This window comes from Pleurodeles waltl, chromosome 1_2 (genome assembly GCF_031143425.1).
Source record: "Pleurodeles waltl isolate 20211129_DDA chromosome 1_2, aPleWal1.hap1.20221129, whole genome shotgun sequence".
NCBI lineage: Eukaryota > Metazoa > Chordata > Amphibia > Caudata > Salamandridae > Pleurodeles > Pleurodeles waltl.
The window spans coordinates 1,027,412,146-1,027,434,975 of record NC_090437.1 but is presented as its reverse complement, the minus strand read 5'-3'; the positions used below and the strand labels follow the sequence as shown (position 1 = coordinate 1,027,434,975).

The 22,830-nt window shown below is 41.1% G+C and overlaps 1 protein-coding gene across 6 annotated transcripts in view; it reads right to left on the bottom strand.

The window, feature by feature from the left end:
* Window positions 1-235: 235 nt before the first annotated feature.
* LOC138247518 (toll-like receptor 6) overlaps window positions 236-22,830 on the bottom strand; it is an 89,673-nt gene continuing 67,078 nt past the window's right edge. For 4 of the 6 annotated variants that reach the window (XM_069202102.1, XM_069202099.1, XM_069202100.1 and 1 more), the window contains one exon: window positions 236-7,525. In XM_069202102.1, the coding sequence (XP_069058203.1) occupies window positions 5,095-7,455 (2,361 nt within the window). In that variant the 5' untranslated portion in view covers window positions 7,456-7,525 and the 3' untranslated portion in view covers window positions 236-5,094. Of the gene's footprint in view, window positions 7,526-9,639; window positions 11,224-22,830 lie in introns of those variants that run through there. The other 2 variants (XR_011194584.1, XM_069202103.1) reach the window with 1 other exon arrangement.

Below are 22,830 nucleotides of genomic sequence, written 5' to 3'. Positions count from 1 at the left end.
GAATTTATCACATGACAAATTCATGCTGTTGGAGGGAGACTGCTATGATTGTTTAATTTAAGCACTGCAGATGATTATTGCATAGTGGTACATGTTGTGTGATAGCAAAAACGTAAATAAAAACCTACAAAACAATTAATGACACAAGGTGTTAAGTGTCAGGGTTTCACACAGCATATCTACTATACATATAATTAATTAAAGACAGGCTCAATAACAGAGTGCTGGAGCAGAATTAGAAAATGTTATAAAACTTTATTACACAAATTCAGAAGTGCAGTACATGAAGTTTGTTAACACAAATGCATAAAGCCAGTGCCATAAAGCCTCAGTGATTTGACAATACATAATAAAAAGTAAAACTCAGAAATATTCTGTCTCAAATGAGCAGCAAAATCAACAGAAAATACGACAGCATCACTTGTAACATCGGAAAAGTTTCAGGAAGGTTCAGGCTCACCCCCAATTATCGAGGGTTTATATAGGAAATCTTCTCATAGCCTAACATTGAAAATGCTAAATCATCATGGAGTGAGCAAAACAGTTATCATTTCAGCAAATCAGAGCACAGTTCTATTAAAAATAATTTTGCCTTATCATCTAATCACTATCCCACTACATGAATATTGACTCAGTCCCTTTATGTATGTATGCTAACTTATCTGGAACTGGCAGGGCAAACTAGTTACAAAACAACAGTAAACTATTGTGAATTAATACAGTACAGTGAGCTGGCAGAGGGGACTTTGGGATTTTTATAACATAACTGAGCCTATATAGATATTGTTGTTCGAGTACAGTAAGAACAGCATCAGTGAAGATGAAAAAATATGATTCTGTTAGACTGAGTGCTACAGAAATAATACAGTGAATGTGCACAGCGAGAAGTCATTTTAAACAAGATGGTGTTGAGACTTAACTCAGAGTTAGTGAACATGAGCCAGAAAAAGACACTTTAACATGTCATTATGACTTCATTTCAAAGGCAATAGCATCAAACTATACACATGGAACTTCGAGTGTAAAATCACATTTTACACAATATTAATAATGTACAATTTTATGAATGTATAAAACGTCTACACTTCCATAAAACAGGAGATTTTTCATGCCTGTCAACACATGCAAGTAAAATTCTGCAGTTAAAATGCCCACTCTAATCCTGACAATAGCAATTACAGATTCCTAGCTGCCCTCTTCTTACACGGAGCAAGTCACTTGACAAAACTATGATGCAGCTGCCTAGAACCTGTACAATGCTAATGTGTTAGAAGCACATTTCACATGGTTCTTTAAAAACAGGCTTCTTGCCATGCTTTGAAATGGAAACGCTGTGTCATGAAGTGCCTTTTGGAAGATTGATTACTCAGCCAGTGTTAACTTTGTGCTGGTGATTACAGGTGGGTCTCAACTGTACTCATTTTTGGGTACTGGGAATTATTTTTATTCATCAGACTATAACTCCGAACAAGAGAGAAAAAAGTAGAAATGAGAGAGAGAAACCAAAAGAAGAAAATAATTAATTAAATTGAGAGGGATGGTATGGTTTTGTATAAAAGAGACAGGGGGTGGAATCTAGACTAGACAGCCTTGGTGCTGGGCAACCCCGTTATTCAGGAACACCATCTGTAGGCTTCAGAAAAAAAAAACTTTGAGCCCCTGCACTTTTCTTCTTCTTTTTTTAACACATTAAGCACTGCCAGAGTTGTAACCCTGCTGTAGGAAGAGGATAACAGGGGTGTTTTGTTTTGAGTAGGACCCAAACAAGTCTGCTATTTTCAAGGATTGGCCACTGATGAATGCAGTTTGCAACACACTTGGAGTGCTCGCTGATTCTTTTGCTAAAACCTTTTAAAGATTTAAGCAGGAAGCTTGCTCCCATATGGCGATGCGGCTCGGATATTCATACAGTGTTCATGCTACTGGAAATCGGGCGTGTCTATTTGCCTATTTGCTGATCTATTTGATCCGGAAGTGAAAGCAAGTGGCAACAGTTGTGGCAGGGGTTGAGGGACAGACGTGGAGAAGAACGGAAATGTAATTTTCGCGTGAATGGAAAAAACTTCTGTGTTTTCATGATCATTTACTGTTATTTACCTGTAGTTTTAAGAAGTGAGAGAAAAACAGTTGATATACTGTCTCACAGGAAGCATCACTAGATTCAAATATTGGTCTTCTGGATAAGCACAAAGATCTCTAATTTGGCAGTTTATGTGTTCCAACGTTGGAAAACTGCTCTTTATGAATCTATAAAGACGCTGAGTGGCATTAGAAAAATTATTATATTTTTCCCACAAGTAAAAAAGATACATTTTCAGACCACAATATCTATTGAATATGCTGCATAACATGGGCAAACTTGGAAAAAAACTACTTGTAAAAAATATTCTGAGGTTGTAAATACAACTTTACCTTAGACACATGTAAAATTAATCGACTGAGAGATACCTCCTTAATCGTACCTCTTCTCATGTCATTAGGTACAATATGAATTCATTCTAAAGTGTTCAGTGCCTAAAATGGGTAACTGTTGAACACATAATGAACCAAAAGTGGCAGATTGCCTAATGAAAGAAACAATACCTTTCACATACATTTTACAATATAATCACCCTCATTCACATCTTTCCTGAAAAAGGAACACTGTGCTGTTCATAACAAATGAACTGAAATTAGCACAATGCAAAAATAAACTTGTAACAGCAGAATTAACGATTGTCAAAAATGACGGCATTCGTAAAAAAGGAATTAAAATAATTTGACATATTAAAAAATATACACGCTTCTTGAAAAAAGGAGCATTATGTGCTGCAGTACAGTGCATAGTGATCGAACACATTAAAAGGGAGAGGCAGCACACCACCAATGCGCCAGTGTCAGTTTCCTCTTGTACAAGAACTTTAAAAAGACCCATTTGACTGCAGCATGTATCCCCAATTTTCTGCTTGAGGGTGTACTTAGCCTCCAGAAAGCAAATAGAACCTGACAATTAATAGTATGAGTGAAAAGAGCTATTAGTATGGCGAGACAGTGTTTTTATTGGGGTACTATTAGACCATTTCAAGGCCTCTTTTGAGATCATGATATCCCAGCGGGAATATTTTATTTACATATTGGTCTATGATTAGAACTCTAAAACTAATCTGGAGGGAACAGGAAACAGAACTACCCTCCCCCAAAGTTCTTCAATTGCTATGTACATTGAGTAAAGGTGGGAAAGCAGGAACTCTATTACATTGAGAAAACTAGAGGGGGCGAAGGCTTCCCTGGTGGGCTTTTGGGAAAAATAGGGTGAAGACATGGGCTAACAAAAGAAGTGGACTGGAGCCTAATACTAAGTTACATGCAGAGGAATGCCCTCTTTACACTTGCACAATTTCATATTATTCATAGAACTTACTTGACTCCCACGAATTGGAGTAAGACACATTGTCCTCAGCACACAGCATTGTTTGCAATAATTAAACTTAATAAAGAGATTCTAAACAAACAAAACTGTTTAAGGTTTTTTTTTTCAATAAAAGTGCTTAACAGTAGTATTTCTGCGTCTAATTCATCACTCTTAATAAACAACCAGGATCCAATGATCACAATTTCTCAAATGTTTTGCAGACATAAGTAAAGGATAGATGAGCACAAAGAAAAAAAACATTGCATATTGTGATTCCGAGAATGAGGCTGGCTCAAATTTACTCTTGCAAAGGGCATCTCCGCATCCGGAAACTGTGCCACTATGCTGGATTTTTTTCATTCACAAAGTGTAGGTTCAGAATGGGTTTGCAGGCATTCTTGGTTCATTGTAGCTGCAACAGTCAACGAACACCACAATACACAAGGGGGTTGTCCGTGCTGATGCATTTCCAACTCTTAAGATGTTCCTCCTGCAAACAGCAGAGTATGGCTGTCACATTGGGAATGGGAAAGGATCATCTCATTTTTAATGACAGTGTGCTGTAAAGTGATTCTCCAAAGAGCTCACAATTAATTGTCCAGTGAGACTCAAAAAAAGGTCATATTTGTTAATGTAAATTACTGTCACATTACATAACTGAATATTCAATTCTAAGTGAAACAGTGCCAAGGGACACTTTTATAGTGCAGTTTGTGCACTATTCGAAAACAAGTTCAATAGGTGCACGTGTTAATCACAACAGAGGGCCTGTGTGCAAACTTGTGATTAGCTGTGCATATACAGAAATGCAGATGTACTGTTTAAACACAGGTGCAAGTGTAGGCAAAAAATATTTTGCACAGTTTCCCATTGTTCATGATCTGGCCCTTCTTTGTAATATGAGACACTGTCATACTACATTTTTGATGTGTTATCAAGGAGGCCAGAGAGTCAATGTATCAGTTGGGTTATTTTGTAATCTGTGTAGGAGTTTTCTAATACAAAACATCAGTCAGGTTCAGTAATTGACACAACGCATTTGAGGCATTAGATTGAACCGACACTGTAATGGCATCTACTTGTTAAACAGCAAGGCAGAACTCCATTTGTGGAGCACACTGTGCAATGACCACTTTTGTTATAAAAGTGAACACCACTGATTTTTTAAATAATTTTCCATTGCCTTTCTGGAAGTAGTACAACATAGAGCCTGGCCGACAGTAAGCTATTCTCAAAGTCAGTTACTGTTTTTTAAAACTGCCCACATTGAGTTACTGAGGCTTTAGCTCCACTCACATGTGGCGACTGTATCTTTAGACCTTCGCACATGGTTAGGAATCCCATTCTACCAGTGTCACTGGATGGGGCTTTCACCCCTCAATCAAATGTAAGCATCAAGGTAAAGCAGCTTACCAACTGTTGTTGCAAAGTAATAGTGGTTTCAACACATCTTATAGGTCACTCAAATTACCTTGACGCTTTCTTGTGCATCCGTATGCAAGCACTTACTCACTTGTTATAAATGGTAGTCAGAAGAGGTGCACATTTCCTCAGATCTGGAAGCTAGGCTGCAGATCAGTGCTACAATGTTAATAGCACCAATATTTGGTGCTCCAACCACACACTGTGGTATGTGTACTTCAGAGGGAATGGCTGACGGAGAACAGAGGTACCAATTAATTCTAGACTCTGTCATTTGTGCCCTATGTGATCAACTCTTCGTCTGACTCTGCCAGGTTAATGGTAATTGCTGCCCTTAGGTTGGCCCAAAAAAGCCGTTGCTTTCCTTTTTCTTTTGGCCACTCTAAGTAGGTTCTACGAGCCATGAGAGCCTTCAGCTTGTGGTATCTGGCAGGAATTAGGTACTTGGGGATGGGTTCTAATAAAATAAGTATTAAGTCATCAGAGTTCTCAGTAAACACTTTGTGTTGGGCAAAGTAGAGCTCATAATGGCACCACTCACTCTGGATAAAATTAGGAGACAGAACGAAGATGGATTTGAAGCTTCTATCTATACAGTTAATAATATTTTCAACAATACTCTTTCCTGCAACAAAGTTCCTCTCATGTTGACAGATCTGTATAGACCCATCTTCCCTCTCCAAATTTGGCAAAAGGCATTCCTTCACCCATGGTGAGTCATGCTCACTATAGGAGACAAAGGCATGGAAATCAAAGTTCTGTTGCAGGTTGTGCTGCGCGTTCCTGCTGTTTTTAGTCCTGCGCCTTGTTTGTGTCCACTGCCATATCATCCTCATATACCAAGGAATGTCCAGGTATTTGCACAGACAAAACAAACACAATGTTAAGATGGTAACAGTAATGAAAATCAAGACAATCAAAAGTGATCTATTGCAGGATAATTCAGAAATTCGAAAGTCCTGCAGGAATGTTCCCTTAAGGGTTTCAGGATACGCGCATCGGTAAGACTCAGGCCACTTTGACAACCGTGCAGATGACTGTTTTTCTCGATAAACAAACTCCCTTAAGTCACAATTACACTGAAATGGATTGTGTTCTGCCTGTATTGTCTTTACAGTTGGGCAGCTATAAAGAGACTGAGGGGATGGTGTCTGAATGGAATTCATTGCCACGTTTATTACTACAAGATTTCCGAAAGGACGGCAATCAGGAAGATCCTTTAGTCGATTGGATGCAAGATTCAGCTCTTCTAGAGCGGCAAACTGTCTAATTTCCAAGGAGATGTGGTCAATTTGATTACTGTGCAGATCAAGCTTTTTGACAGTTATCGGCAAACATATGAAAACAGAGTCAGTCAATTCATTTTCAGACAAGTCTAAATTAATAATGCTTTCTGACCAATGACAATATTCATCAGTCTCATACTGCAAAGAATTGTGGCTCACATCCAAATGCTGCAAAGAAATCATATGGGTTGTCATAGAGCTTACTGAAGATAACTTCTTTAATTTATTCCACGGTAATATTAGTGATTCTAAATTAGCTAAATTGCTGCAGTCTTGATAAATATCATCTGTCAATGCGTTGTGTGCAAAGTTTAAACTCCTAAATATGCTAGGTTTGGATGGGCAAAGCATATATATAATATTGGCATGATTTACTGTCAAACGAAGAATATTCATTTCAGAAACAAATCTGTATACAACGTCTTGTGAAAATCTATAATCAGTAATGGTAACATTTTCGAACATCATCTCTTGTATTAAAGTTGCACTGTAATCAAAATATTCATGTTCAATTGCCCCCACTATTGTAATTTGCTCCATTTTTAGGAATTTAACAGATGATTTCCAGAAGGCCTGAAGCAGCTTAACAATATTACTCCAGCTCAAAGTCATATTGATCATAGTTATATCAGAAACCCTTGAATGTTTTAGGCTTTCTGCATCTATGAGTGTTGTTGCATAATTTATATTTGAGAGTTCTAAAGTTTGTGCACTGTTGACTGCATCAGTCAGAAGAGAATAGGGGTCCATGTCCTTTTTTGGGAGCACAAGCCGAAGCTTCAGAGTGTTTAACATTTGTAGGCTACCGGGTTCATAATGAGAGAGGCTCTCTAATTCCAGAAGTACAGTGTGTAGCCTCAAACTTTGCAAACCTTCTAAATCAGATTTTTGCACCACTGCAGCACCAAGCCCCAAATATTTCAAATGTATCATATTTTTAAATCCTTCACACATGGACAAAGATTTGAAATGATTAAATGAAAGATCCAAGTATTGAAACCCTTCTTTAAACTGACCATAAATAATATCCAGCCGATTATGAGACAGATCCAGGTATACCATCTCTTTGTTGAGCGTAAAAATACTGCAGTCCAACTCATTCAATTTATTGTTTGACATGTTTAGGACTTTTAGTTTCGATAAATAGCTGAAGTCTGACATCACAAGTATGGATATATTATTTGCTTGTAAATCCAGGATTGTTGTCTGCAGTGGCAAGTTTTTGGGAACATTCAGGAGAGAACTATGTGAGAAATTCGCAATATAGTCTGTGTTTGGAGGTAGATGCAAGGTGTTGGACATGGAGAAAACAAAGGTGGAGAATAACACAAAGGATCTTAGGAGGATTCCTGTCATATTTTCAGGCCAGTACTTTGAAGATGTGTGTGGCACTTCTTCTATTCACGTCTTTGCAGGTTTCAATTTCCTATCCAGAAAAAATATAATAAAAGAGACATATTGGGTTTGTTACACTGCAAAGTATATTTGCTTGATTTTCATTTCACTGAAACAATGTATCTGCAAGGGCAGAATAATTTGTCACATTATTTGACCATATTTCCGTGCATCAATAAAGCATTCTTTTCTGATAATTATACTGTAGTGTGAAAGAATTAGTTGTTAGTCAGGGTTCAGCCTTAAATATATATATATTTTCAAAATGTGTCCAGCGAGCCAATAAAATAAACATTACATTTGTCCACTCTTGGTTTTCCTGGAATGACACAGAAATGGCAAAATAACTCTTTATTCAGGATCCTTCTAGCAACCAACCCGCACAGAGCAAGATCTTAACTAATTTGTCAAGGTTAGTTACAGATAAGCATTCTAATGCTGCAAAGGAGCATGAGATAAGGGCCTTGCGCTAGGACAAGTTTAAAGATATAGGACCTGTTTCACAAAGATTGGTGTAAACTTAAGTGTGTCATGACAAATCAGGTTCTAACAATGTTTTTTGAATACCATTCCTTTTTTTAGACTTAATACATTTTTATTGATTTTTTAAAAGGTAACCAAGTATAACAATATTCATCTTATTACCTTGGTTGTCTAACATGTGATGCTGAGGATCATAGGGGCAATTGATTTGGCATGGGAGTCCATCACAAAAGAAACCAGTGTAGGGCTGGTTAATCATGTAAAATTTAGACTAACCCTGACACACCAACCTAAGTGTCATGCTTCACCATAGTGTTGACTACATCGCCCAACAGTTTAGTATGAGGGGCACGTGCTTAATCAATCTAGTTGAGAACACTTCAGTGGCCATTTTATATCTCATCTGTTGGTGAAGTCAGTGGGGATCAACGTGCAAACAAAAATCCCTACAGTGATATAAGCTTTCTTCTTGGGTCAAATTCTATTGGATATCACAAACAAGAATGAGGGATATTTTCCCAAATACTCCATGTCAACACGTTTCATGATTCTTTCTGGGCCCACATGGATCTGTTGACTTCCAGAGAACTGTGATACCTCGGGCATACGACTCTCACACTCATGCAACCAATCATCCTCTTTATAGTATACAGTCATGGTACTCTAGCTAGATGTAACATTGTCAGGTAAAGATAGTACATGTGGGTGAAAATTAAGAACAAGAAACACAAAAATATATATATTAGTAGTTAGTTGGTTGATGGAGTAATGCTTATGACAACTCATGGCTATGTACTGAAGAATACCATAGACCCATATGTACAAAGGCATTTTGCATTTCCTAATGGTGTGAAATGCAATTTCAGGCTGTTAGGAAATGCAAAATCTCATTTTAGAATGTACTAAAGGCGTTTTAGGTGGAGTAAAATGCGATTTCTATCCAGTAGAAATCGCAATTTGGAAATCGCTAAATATGAAATTGCAAATAGGGATTTCCAAATAGCAAACTGCTAACACCAAAAGATTTCCTGATAGCAAATAGTTGCAAAATAGCCATTTATGAAATGTAAATACTATTAATCTGTGTCAGGCTGTAACCAGGTGCAAACTAAAAAAGGCACCCAAAATGCATCTGGCTCTTTCAGAATGGCTGTATTTTTTTGGCGAGGAGGATGAGGATTTTGGCTGGCAGACAGAGAAGGCGGAGGAGACAGGAAAGGATATTTAGGGTGAGGGTTACTGTTTCAACAGACTGAGGAGGAGATATATGAGAAGTACAGGCTCAGCAGTGAAGTAAACCTGGAATTAATTGCTGAGTTACAACCTCAGCTACAGACCCCAACACCCAGAAGCAATACAATCCCTCCACATATGCAGGTGTTGTACTGTCTACACCTTTTAGCTTCTGGCAGTTACCAGAGAGTCATAGCAATGGCCAGTTAAGTGTCAAAGTGGATTTTCCAGGATCTCACACAAGTTTCTGGATATTATGGTTAGCTAAAGCATCCAATACATGTGTTTTCCAAATATGTCCCACTATTGGCAGCAGACCAAATTAATGCTTTTCCGGGTATGACAGTTCCCGAATGTAATTGGCTGTGTTGATATATCCACCCTCAGCAAATTAATTTATCGATAGAAATAGGAAAAGCTCACACTCACTCAATGTACAAGTAGTCAGTGATGCTTCATTTATTATTATAACATACATTGTGGTCATATTCCCAGGCACCACACATAACTCCATGTTCCGCAACAATGGGATACATAACCGATAGTCTCAGGGTGAATTTGGTGATGGCTTTTTACTTGGTAAGGGGATTGCTGACTCCATTGTTTGTGTGACCTAATGGTTTATTCTTCTCATGCTCCTAAAGGAAACAGCACATATGCCTTGTGTCACTGAATACTGACATCATACTATACTCCAAGAACCAGAAATGCAAGGCAGTACAACAGGGCACATAAGACAACACGGCCAATCACTGAGCGTACCTTTGGCATATTGAAGTCCAGATACCGATGCCTCCACAAAACTGGTAGAGCACTGCTTTACAGACCCAAGACATGTTGTAAAATCATTGTCACATGTGCCACTATACACAACATTGCAAGGAGGAATGGTCTGCACAACATCAGCATGAGCCCGAATCAGCTGCAGATGAGAAACTACCACCATTACCGTTCAGCAGAATGGGACACGTGCAGCAGGGGGTTGTGCTTGATGCACAGAGATCACCAACAACTATTTCTGATGTAAGAATGGGCACCACATCTACGAAATAGACATCACACATGATGATAATGCTTCATGCATAACTTAAAGATCACCTTTTATTCAGGGTGTGACAATGTATCTCTCTTTAATCAACTGTATCCATAGAGCTTGTACTATTGTGCCAACAAAGCATGACAAAACCAAGAAAACAAAGTAGCCTAATCACTCTGAGTGTACAATAGATTCACTTTTTATGGCCTCTGGGGTTGGTTGCCTTCTCAGCAAGACTAGCCTGTGAAAGAGGGGACATGTCAGATCTTGATGTGTTTTGGCGTGTGCACCTGGTACAGCATCCTTCTTGCACAGATGTTGCACTGATGCTACAGCTGTCTTTACTCTCAGGTGATGGCTAAATGTTGGGGACAGATAGGTTGTATATTGGTATGCCCACGTACAACATCCTGACAGCAGTGCCCCATGTCATTTTCTATGTTGACAGTTCTCCATGCAAGAATGGTCGTGGCTACTGCCAATCGATTTATTGATCAAGTGAGTACATCAAAGCATGCCATCTGCTGCCTGTGCCTGCATCTTCGCAGACATTACTCCTTCTCCATAGCAGCAATTCAACAGTCTTTCAGAGATTGCAGAATTGATCTTGACATGCTTTGCAGATGCTATTAACAGTCTTTATTTGTTTGGCTTGCATGCGCTGTACTGATGGATTTCTCCAGGTCATCAAACAAAGGAGAACTATCTGCCATGTCATCTGACATACTGTCATTGTGGGCTGTTGCTAGTTGGACTCTACAGTGTCTGTGTCCTCCCCACAAATGTGGTTGTAGTCCTATTTTGAGGCTGCTCCTCATCACCTTCCACAAATCCTGGTAGTGGTGCAATGATGGCTCTCCTAGTATTTGAAGTTGGGTTAATGGGCATAGGAGTTGCAACTGTGCTGTCCTCCATTTCCACATGTTTGCTAGTAGCTGCTTCTGCCTCAGTTGTTTCTGTCATGTTCTGGGTGTGATCTGTGGAAATATATGTATATCGTTAGTGTAAATAAATGGTCGATGATTGTTCACAATATTGTTGAAACTGTAATTCATGTGTTTGTGACATGTATATAATGTACAGATATACATTGTGTAGTCATCAGCACACAGTACAGCATGTAACTTAGATGTACTACAACTTCCATGATGCATTGCAAAGTTACAGGAAAAATCTCAATGGAGTTTTGTTTGTTGCGATGTTGTATTGGCGTAATTACATATATGTTACATTATGTAATTAAAGGGGAGAGGACTTACCCTGTCTGAAGCCTGCAGGGTTGAAGGTGTCAAAGTCTGACACTCCCGCCACACTTTCTGGTTTCAGTGTCCCCTCGATCAATGATATCATGGGAGGGGGCTGTTTGGAGGGTCCACCAATTGTGCCACGACCCTCAGCCATGCGGGATCTTAAATCATACCAGCGTTTCCTGATATCTGGTATGGTCCTCTGGGTGACACCAACTGAGTTCACCTTCTACAGGATGCTGTTCAATATTTTGCTCTTCTGGCCCTCAGGAACAGTGAATTATGCCTTCCCAAAGAGCTGATCCATATGTGCCACACATTCTTTGGGTTAGCACCTCTAACTCCTTTTCTGAGAATTTGTCTTTGCGCTTCCAGCTGCCAGAACCATTGTCCCCATCATCTGTGGATATGGTGTATGTCAAGAATAGGTATTCCACTGCCAGTGGTGAGACAGGTGCGCTCCTATCTTCCAGCACCTTCCTAGGCTTCTGGGTTGTGGGTTGTGGCTACACCTTGTATTTCTTAACTTCCTGGTTTCACATCATCATTGTTCATCCAGAATGCAACTTTTCCTAAATTGTGATTTCTTATTAGGAAATCACAATTATGCGATTTCCAAAATTGAGATTTTCGAATTGCGACTGTGAATTTGTAGGAATCTCTACTAGAGGAATGTACTCATACATACATCTCAGTTTGCGATTCCCTAAAAGCAATTTCTACAAATTCAATATTTGGGAATCGCAAAGCCTCACCTTTGTACATATGGTCCATAGCTCTTAGGCAAACAGGAGAACAATTAATCTTATCAATCCATGCTGCACTTGTGCTTATGTTTATGTGATACTGCAAAACAAAGCACTTGCAAGTTAAGAGAAGTTGAACATACTTGTGGTTATCGTGATAACACTGGCACACAAATATGCTCTCATTCATTGTGCGCACTGTTCCCTACTAACCTCACCAACACGTCAGATACAAAACGACCAATAAAGCGCTTTCAGTTAGGTCGATTGAGCCCATCTACTAAACCGTCTGGTGGATGTAGACAACCCTATGATGAAGTATGACTTCTGGGTTGATGTGTTAAGGTCAGTCTACGTTTTTCATGACTAACCATGCTTACAACAGTTTCTTTTTGTGAAGGTCCCTATACCAATTTAGTTGTTCTATGGATCTTCAGCATCACATTAGACACTGAGGTAATTATATGTTATTGCTTCTTATGCTAGGGAGACTGTTTCCTTTGGTAGCACCTATCTCTCTTCTCCTTGTTTTTGAGTAACAATATTCACTAGGGTATAACTACAGAGAAACATATGTACACATACATATAATATATCAACAATAAAACTATAAACTGTTGTAATAAACGTGTATATATTCATACAAGCTAAGAAAATTACTACTTATGACAACAGAAAACATATTTATGAATATGAATATAAATATATATATATATATATATATATATATATACACACACACGTCTAAATTAAAAAGTTGCAGGGACCTTATAGTTAGGTTAGGCACGAAACCATGGAAATTAAAGTAACTATAATTCATGCCCTCAGGTAACTGTAACTCGCGCCCTTGCCATGCACAGGTTTCTCGTCAATAATTTTACTGCAAATGTTACAGTGATATTATGATGTCAAAGAAGAAGTCATGAATGATGTAAAATTTCAGCTAATTAGAAGTGCATGGCGAGGGCACGAGCTAGAGCTACCTTAGGGCATGAGTTATAGTTACTTGAAATAACTCTAACAGCTGAATTTCTATGGTGTTGTGCAAAATCTGAACCTAACTAAAAGGTCTCTGTAACCTTTGTTCTTTTAGTGAATTTCTAAGGTATTTTTGAATTCTATTTCCTAACTAGAACGTCCCTGTAACCTTTTGTTTTTTAGTGAATTCCTAGGGTTTTTGAACGTTAAGTAAGATGCCCATCACAATGCACGGGGTTGGATGCAGTGCCTGGCTACCTAATTTTCTTATTTACTGCAGTATCCTCAGTAGGTAATGCTTTCAGTTTTTCACTTCAATTTCATCAAGCTGGCATTCAAATGTGCCATACTTCTGGCATAAATTCAGAATGTTTAGTTGCTCATTAGAATATTGTAACCTGCTGGTCACCAGGGAGTTAACTGGCAGTCTGCTGCTGGTGTTGAAAGTGCACGTTTCAGTACGCATGCCAGAATGTTTTGATGAAATAGAAGAGCAAGATATTTGAGACCTCACTTAAAACATGTGCAAATTGTCCTTTCTACAGCACTAACCATACAAAATTAACCCCCTCAATTTGTTTCCAAGTTAAATGTTTTACGTTTTACCAGTTTGATTCAATCAAGATGGCTTCAGGTGTGCCAAACTTTTGCCATAAATTGTCAATTAGAACACTCTGGGAGGCTGCAGTAGAACTCAAGGGAGTCATCTGACACATTGCTCCTGTTGGAAGTAGAACAGGAAGATATTTTAGAACTCTCTTAAAACGTGTACTAATTTTTCTTTTTACAGCACTAACCATAATTTCTATGAGAAAGCGGACCCCGCATTTTGTTCCTTTCTAAATTAAATGTTTAAAGTTTTACCATTTTGATTCAATCAAGATGGCTTCAGGTGTGCCATACTTTTGTCCTAATTAAGACTGTTAGCTCTCTAGTTGTTCTCCAGGACACTCGGGGAGGCTGCAGTAGAACACAGGGGAATCAACTGACAGGCTTCTCCTGTTGGAAGTTAATGTTTTAATGAGAATATCAGACTTCATTCTAATATGGCTGAGAAAGACAGTGTGAATTTACACAAAATAGGCTCATTTTAGCTTCTGAAGCATCTCCCAAAACCTCAATGGGGAAGTCATGAGAAAACAGTTCTCTCTCAAACATGATTCCAGAAATCCCAGCAGGGTAAAATCACCTTAGAACATACCACTAAAATTAGCATGGTACCATCAATAAATGATTTATATTGTAACTAAAATTTGTTCTCACCCTTTATATGTTCTCCTTTTTGTGACCCTCAAAGCCTGCTATTCACTACAATGTATTTCAATTGGGCGCTATCATGCATGTTGGTCCCAAGATGGCTGCCATCAGTTTCTGGTTGAAATGCTGACAACCAATCAGATCTCACCATGAGATCTATGATTAGGCTCCACCCCGATGTACACATTTCTTTTCCCTTTATTATCTTGAAAACTACTGAACAAATTTACACCAAATAACAAAAAGCACAATCTGCGGAACAAAATCTAGCTTTCTGGCAAATTTGGTGTAATTTTGTCCAGCGGTTCAGGCTGTAGAAAAAGTGTTTTTTGACTTGCCTATATCTTTGGCACCATTTGATGATTTTTCACAAATTTTCCAAAACAAGTGTCGCAGTGATTCTGGTTGTGCATGGAAAGTTTGGGGGTGATCCATCAAGTGGATGCTGAGAAAAAGTGGAGGGGTCAAAAAAGTTGGGTTTCCTAGGTTAATTCTCATAGGACTTTTAGACACGACAACAGCCCGACCCACTGGATGAAATTACACCAAATTTGTCAGAAAGCCAGCTTTTGGTACACAGATTATGCTTTTGCGTACTTGGTGTAAATCCATTCAGTTGTTTTTGAGATATACAAGGAAATACAAATTTGTATATCTGGGCTCGTGAATAATTTGCGAATATTCGTGATTTTTCGCAAATGCACATGCGAAAAGAAGCGCTGTAACTGGCTGACCGCAACCTGACTAGAAAGTTGCGGCTGCCATTTTATTTCACAGGACACGGTCCCCAGGAGTGAAAATCCTAATTAAAAGTGGCATAAAGGGTCAAGGTGGAGGTACCCTGATCCCAGGGGTGTGATATAGATGTGTTTTATGGGCAAATTGTGGGTTTAAAATAATTTTGTGTCACCATGGGGGATATTCGCAAAATAATAGCGAAAATGAAAACATTTGGAAGAGGAACCACAGACTGATTCATACACTATTTCATTCACTTATACATGCACCCAGAGACTCATATGCCCACCCCCACACCCATTGAGACACGTATGCACCCACTCAGACCCTCATACACCCACTCACAGACCTAGTGAGGCACTGATGCACCACACACAGACCCACTGAGACACTCATACACCCACTCACAGAACACTGAGACTCACTCAGCCACTCACAGACCCACTTAAACACTGACGCACCCATTCACAGACCCACTCAGACCCCCATCCACCCACTCACAGCCCCAGTGAGACAGTGATGCACCCACTCACAGCCCCAGTGAGACACTGATGCACCCACTCAGAGACCCACTGAGACACTGGTACACCCACTCACAGACCACTCAGAACCTCATGTACCCACTCACAGTCCCACTCAGACACTGACACACCCACTCACTGACCCACTCACAGACCCACTCAGGCACTCACAGACCCACTCAGATTCTGACACACCCACTCGGACACTGACGCACCCACTCACTGACCCACACAGTCCCTCAGGCACCCACTCTCACAGACCCATTGAGACCCTCCTGCACCCACTCACAGACCTACTCAGACACTGATGCACCCACTCACAGACCCACTCAGACACTGATGCACCCACACAGAACGACTGAGACACTCATACACCCACTTACAGAACACTGAGCCTTACACAGCCACTCACAGACCCACTAAAACACTCACACATCCACTCATAGACCCACTTAGACACTGACGCACCCACTCACAGACCCACTCAGATCCTTAAGCCCCCACTCACAGACCCACTCTGACACTGTTGCACCCACTCACAGCCCCAGTGAGACACTGATGCACCCACACACAGACCCACTGCGACACTCATACACGTACTTACAGGCCACTCAGAGCCTCATGCACCCACTCACATACTCACGCTCCCACTCACAGACCCACTCAGACTCTGACACACCCACCGACCCACTCAGACAGTGACACATCCACTCACAGACCCACTCAGACACCCGCGCACCCACTCACTGACCCACACAGTCCCTCATGCACAGTCACAGACCCAGACACTGACACATCCACTCACACTCACTCAGATCCTCACCCACCCACAGACCCATTCAAACCCCCCTGCATCCACTCAGAACCTCATGCACCCACTCACAGACCCACTCAGACACTAACACCCACTCACCGACCAGCTCAGACCTTCACACACCCATTCACAGACCCACACAGACATCGATATATCCACTCACAGACCCACTCAGACACTGATGCACCCACTGACAGACCCATTCAGACCATCACACACCCACTCACAAATCCACTCAGACCCTCATGCACCCACTCACAGACCCATTGAGAACCTCATGCACCCACTCACAGACCCACTCAGACACTCATATATCCACTCACACACCACTCAGACCCTAATGCACCCACTGACAGACCCACACAGACACCCACGCACCCACTCACCAACCCACTGAGATTCTCACACAACCCCTCACACACACACTCAGACACTCAACCTACCACTCAAAGACCCACCTTAGAGAGAGACACCCACCCACTGACCCACTCAGTAACACATCAACTCACAGACCCACACAGACACTGACACAGCCACTCACAGACCCACTTAGTCACTGATGCACCCACTCACAGGCCCATTGAGACCCTCATGCGCCTACTCACAAATCCACTCAGACTCTCATGCACCCAGTCACAGACCCACACAGACACTGACACATCCACTCACAGACCCACTCAAACCCTCATGCACCCACTCACAGACCCACTCAGACACTGTCTCACCCACTCAGACCTTCACACACCCATTCACAGACCCACACAGACACCGACACTTCCACTCACAGACCCACTCAGATACTGATGCACCCACTCACAGACCCATTGAGACCCTCATGCACCCACTCACAGACCCAGTGAGACACTGATGCACACACTCACAGACCCACCCACTCAGAGAACACTGAACCTCACACAGCCACTCACAGACCCACTGACACACTCACACATCCACTCACGGACCCACTTGGACACTGACCCACCCACTCCCAGACCCACTGAGACCCTCATGGACCCACTCAAAGACCCACTTCAACACTGATGCGCCCACTCACAGCCCCAGCGAGACACTGATGCACCTACACACAGACCCACTGAGACACTCATACACCCACTCACAGACCACTCATGCCCCACTCATGCACCCACTCACAGACCCACTCAGACACTGACGCACCCACTCACCAACCGACTCAGACCCTTGCACACCCATTCACGGACCCACTCCGATCCTCACACACCTAGTCAGACCCACTCAGACACTCAAGCTCCCACTCACAGACCCACTCAGACTTTGACACACCCACTCACTGACCCACTCAGACAGTGATACATCCACTCACAGACCCAGACACTATCACACACACACTCACTGACCCACACAATCACTCATGCACCGTTACAGACCCACAATGTTACATCTATTCACAGACCCACTCAGATCCTCATGCACCCACTCACAGACCCATTCAGACCCTCACGCACCCACTCAGAGATCCACTCAGACACTGTCACACCCACTCACAGACCAGCTCAGACCCTCATACACACATTCACAGACCCACACAGACATTCACACACCCACTCAGACACTGACGCACCCACTCACCAACCGACTCAGACCCTTGCACACCCATTCACGGACCCACTCCGATCCTCACACACCTAGTCAGACCCACTCAGACACTCAAGCTCCCACTCACAGACCCACTCAGACTTTGACACACCCACTCACTGACCCACTCAGACAGTGATACATCCACTCACAGACCCAGACACTATCACACACACACTCACTGACCCACACAATCACTCATGCACCGTTACAGACCCACAATGTTACATCTATTCACAGACCCACTCAGATCCTCATGCACCCACTCACAGACCCATTCAGACCCTCACGCACCCACTCAGAGATCCACTCAGACACTGTCACACCCACTCACAGACCAGCTCAGACCCTCATACACACATTCACAGACCCACACAGACATTCACACACCCACTCAGACACTGATGCACCCACTCACAGACCCATTCAGACCTTCACGCACCCACTCACAAATCCACTCAGACCTTCATGCACCCACTCACAGACCTATTAAGACCCTCACGCACCCACTCAGAGATCCACTCAGACACTGTCACACCCACTCACAGACCAGCTCAGACCCTCATACACACATTCACAGACCCACACAGACATTCACACACCCACTCAGACACTGATGCACCCACTCACAGACCCATTCAGACCTTCACGCACCCACTCACAAATCCACTCAGACCTTCATGCACCCACTCACAGACCTATTAAGACCCTCATGCACCTACTCACAGACCCAGTGAGACACTGATGCACCCACTCACAGACCCACCCACTCACAGAACACTGAACCTCACACAGCCACTCACAGACCCACTGACACACTCACACATCCACTCACCGACCCACTTAGACACTGACTGACCCACCCACCCACAGACCCACTGAGACCCTCATGGACCCACTCACAGACCCACTTCAACACTGATGCACCCACTGACAGCCCCAGCGAGACACTGACGCACCCACTCACCAGCCCACTCAGAATCTCAAACACCCACTCACAGACCCACTCCAACCCTCACACACCCACTCACAGACCCACTTTCGACACTGATGCACCCACTCACCGACCCACTCAGAAGGTGACACATCCACTCACATGCCCACACAGACACTGGCACAGCCTCTCACAGACCCACTCAGTCACTGATGCACCCACTCACAGACCCAGTAAGACATTGATGCACCCACTCACAGACCCACACAGTCCCTCATGCACCCAGCCACAGACCCATTGAGACCCTCACGCACCCACTCACAAATTCACTCACTCTCATGCACCCAGTCACAGACCCACACAGACACTGACACATCCACTCACAGACCCACTCAGACCCTCATGTACCCACTCACAGACCCACTCAGACCCTCATCATGCACCCACTCACAGACCCATTCAGACCCTTGCGCACCCACTCACAAATCCACTCAGACCCTCATGCACACACTCACAGACCCACTCAGACACTGTCTCACCCAGTTACAGACCCACTCAGACCCTCACACACCCATTCACAGACACACACAGACACTTCCACTCACAGACCCACTCAGATAGTGATGCACCCACTCAGACCCTCACGCACCCACTCACAAATCCACTCAGACCTTCATGCACCCACTCACAGACCCTTTGAGACCCTCATGCACGCAGACACTGATGCACCCACTCACAGACCCAGTAAGACATGGATGCACCCACACACAGACCCACTGAGACACTCATACACCTACTCACAGACCACTCAGAGCCTCATGCACCCACTCACAGACCCACTCAGATACTGACGCACCCACTAAGACACTAATGCACGCTCTCTCACACTCAGACAGAGACTCTCACAGCCACCCTCACCCCAAATACACCCTCTTACACCTATTCTCACACCCAGAGAGATAGGATGCGGCCAAATCCCTTTGGCTGTGCACAGCAGTAGTTGGATTAACGTATAGGAATGAAAATTACTATACATTAAAAATAACATAGAAATTCACTGAAAAAAAAACAAAGCTTACAGGTACGTTATAGCTAGCCAATAGACTGTAAAAAAAACTATAGAAATTCACTGAAAAAAAACAAAGGTTACAGGGATGTCATAGTTAGGAAATAGAATTAAAAAACCTTAGAAATTCAATGAAAAAATTCAACGGTTTTAGAGATGTTATAGTTAGGTCCTGAATTTCCTTCCACAAACCCAGAGAAATTCAGAAGTTATAGTTACCTGAGCTAAATATAACTTGCACCTCTGTCATCACATATTACATCACTCATAACATAGTCAGTGACATCACTGATGACATCACCGATGACATCACTGATTATGTCTTCCAGTATCTGTAAGTGGTTATATTTATGTATGAATGAAGGTGTGAGTGCTGGTATTTGTGAGTTAGTGGTTGAGTTTGGGGATCCCCCTTTGTCCTGTAGGCCTCACTGAACTAAGCTCCAATTATTCCCTCTTTTGGGCTTTGTTCACTGATGCATTCCTGTGGTAGTGGACACTCATTGCACACAGCATTGTACCTTTTCTGCATCTTTTATTGTTATGCCACTGCCCTGCCATGGGTCATTGGACAAGGCTGAGTTTCATTTGTGGATGTAAAAGAGAGAGCACCTTAAGTTGAGTTGAGGTGTCCTTTACAACTTGGCCTTGAGACTCCAAATGTACACAGGGACATCAGAACAGCTTGTTTAGCTAAAGAGGAATATGGTGAATACTGATTGCCTAAAAGGGGATGGTAAAGAGGAGAAGCTGAGGTTGTGGTGCATACATTATCCCAACATTCCTATTGCATCCAAGATAAAAGCTCCTGGCAGCGCAATGTTGGATCCAATCACTTGAGCTTAGTGGTGCATTCATGAGTTATTTGCACAGTCTGGGTCCCCATGATTTGTTGAGAAAACTGATCAATCTTCCTTGGTTTCCCTAACATGCCCACTCCAGGAAGCCAGCAGGCTTTGGGGGACATGAACAGTTTAAAAAAACTGACATGCAGGAATTGCAAATACAGGAATGTTATTCTGATCACTCTCGCAGACAATAGCTTTCCCCAGCGTTTGGAAGAGGACTCCTGCCTCATGCACATTAAACAGCCAGGAGGTTTTCCAGTCTCTTAAAAATGTGCATTTTGTGGTGTGAGTGATCTCCACATCAGCTGCATCACAAAATGAAGGGTATGTTGCAAAGCAGTGGTGTGCCAAAAACACAGACTTGACTGCAACATGACCACTGCACATGTGGTCCTTTGATATGTTTTTAAAGGAGCCTCGTGTAGGTTAGCTCTAGATTGGTTCCATGACAGAATACAGTGGAAAAAAAATATTGACTCACCAAAACATGACAAAAAATATTGATTATAAAAATATCGCCATCCCATAGTTAACCAAAACTAGCACAAATATCAATGACAAAATGAAAATTATCACCTACTAAAAAAAGCCACAAGTTAAACCCTGACTTCCCCTAGAAGATTCTAAGGCATACAAAATCCAGAACACCTAACCACTACACATAATGAAGAACCCTTCCTCCTACATGACAACCACAATAATGACAGAATAATTATTATATTTGTAACACTAAATAATGTCTTAAAACTGAGTCAATATGAAACATGGATGATGGATTAAACTTTTAAAATGTGCCCTCCACTAGTCACCCAGATATACACCATACATGGTGAATATCATAACACTAACATAACTCTCATTTATGCACTGCCGCCTAACAAACTTAACATGGACATTTAAACCATATCAAAGCAAAAACTAATAACTACTCTCCACATAAAATGATAATTGACTTTGAACAATGATACAAACAATACTTAAACTATCCCCCATTTCAAATGTACTTTTTTTCAAAACAAATTACAAATACAATACTTAAGTGGTAAAACATTAAGTAAAATATAAATATAATAAAAAATACATCAAAATTCTCCCCAGCCTATGCCACCGCAAACCCCAAATCCCACTAATAAAAACTTTATTAACCATTTTTTGTTAAACCTTATTTAACAAAATGAAAGAACATTTATAATTTTAAATATTTTAAATACTACTGTAATAAATAGTATAATAATACATCTTTTAAATATGTCCCCTTTAATTTATCATGAACTCAAAATATACATAAAATAACATAAACAAAGAATTAAATAGATAACGACATTTTGTACATTTTAGAAGTAAAGAAATTAACATAAATTTATAATTAAAATGTAAAAGATGATTACAATTCAAACATTATAAAAAAAACAAAAAAATATTTTACATTTAATATATATTTAAAATGTTAAAATTCCAAAATACTAATGATTTTTTTCAACAAATTAAAATAAAAAACATTCTCACACACACACTTAAAAAAAAGAATCCTTTTCTTCTCTATAAAACTTACATCCCACTATTAAAATGTATTAAACATAATATTTTAAAAAATGTAGGGAAAAAATACATTTTAAAATTAAATACAATGAATAATTCTAAAACACACTTTTTACTATAAATATATAACATCAAACTATTTAAAAATTAAGCACATAACACAAAAATTCACAACTATCACAACTAATTAGCAAAAATATCCAAAACACAACATTAAAATATAATGTAATGTTGTTATGTACAGCTGTACAGCAATATTTTATCAAACAATATATTTTACAA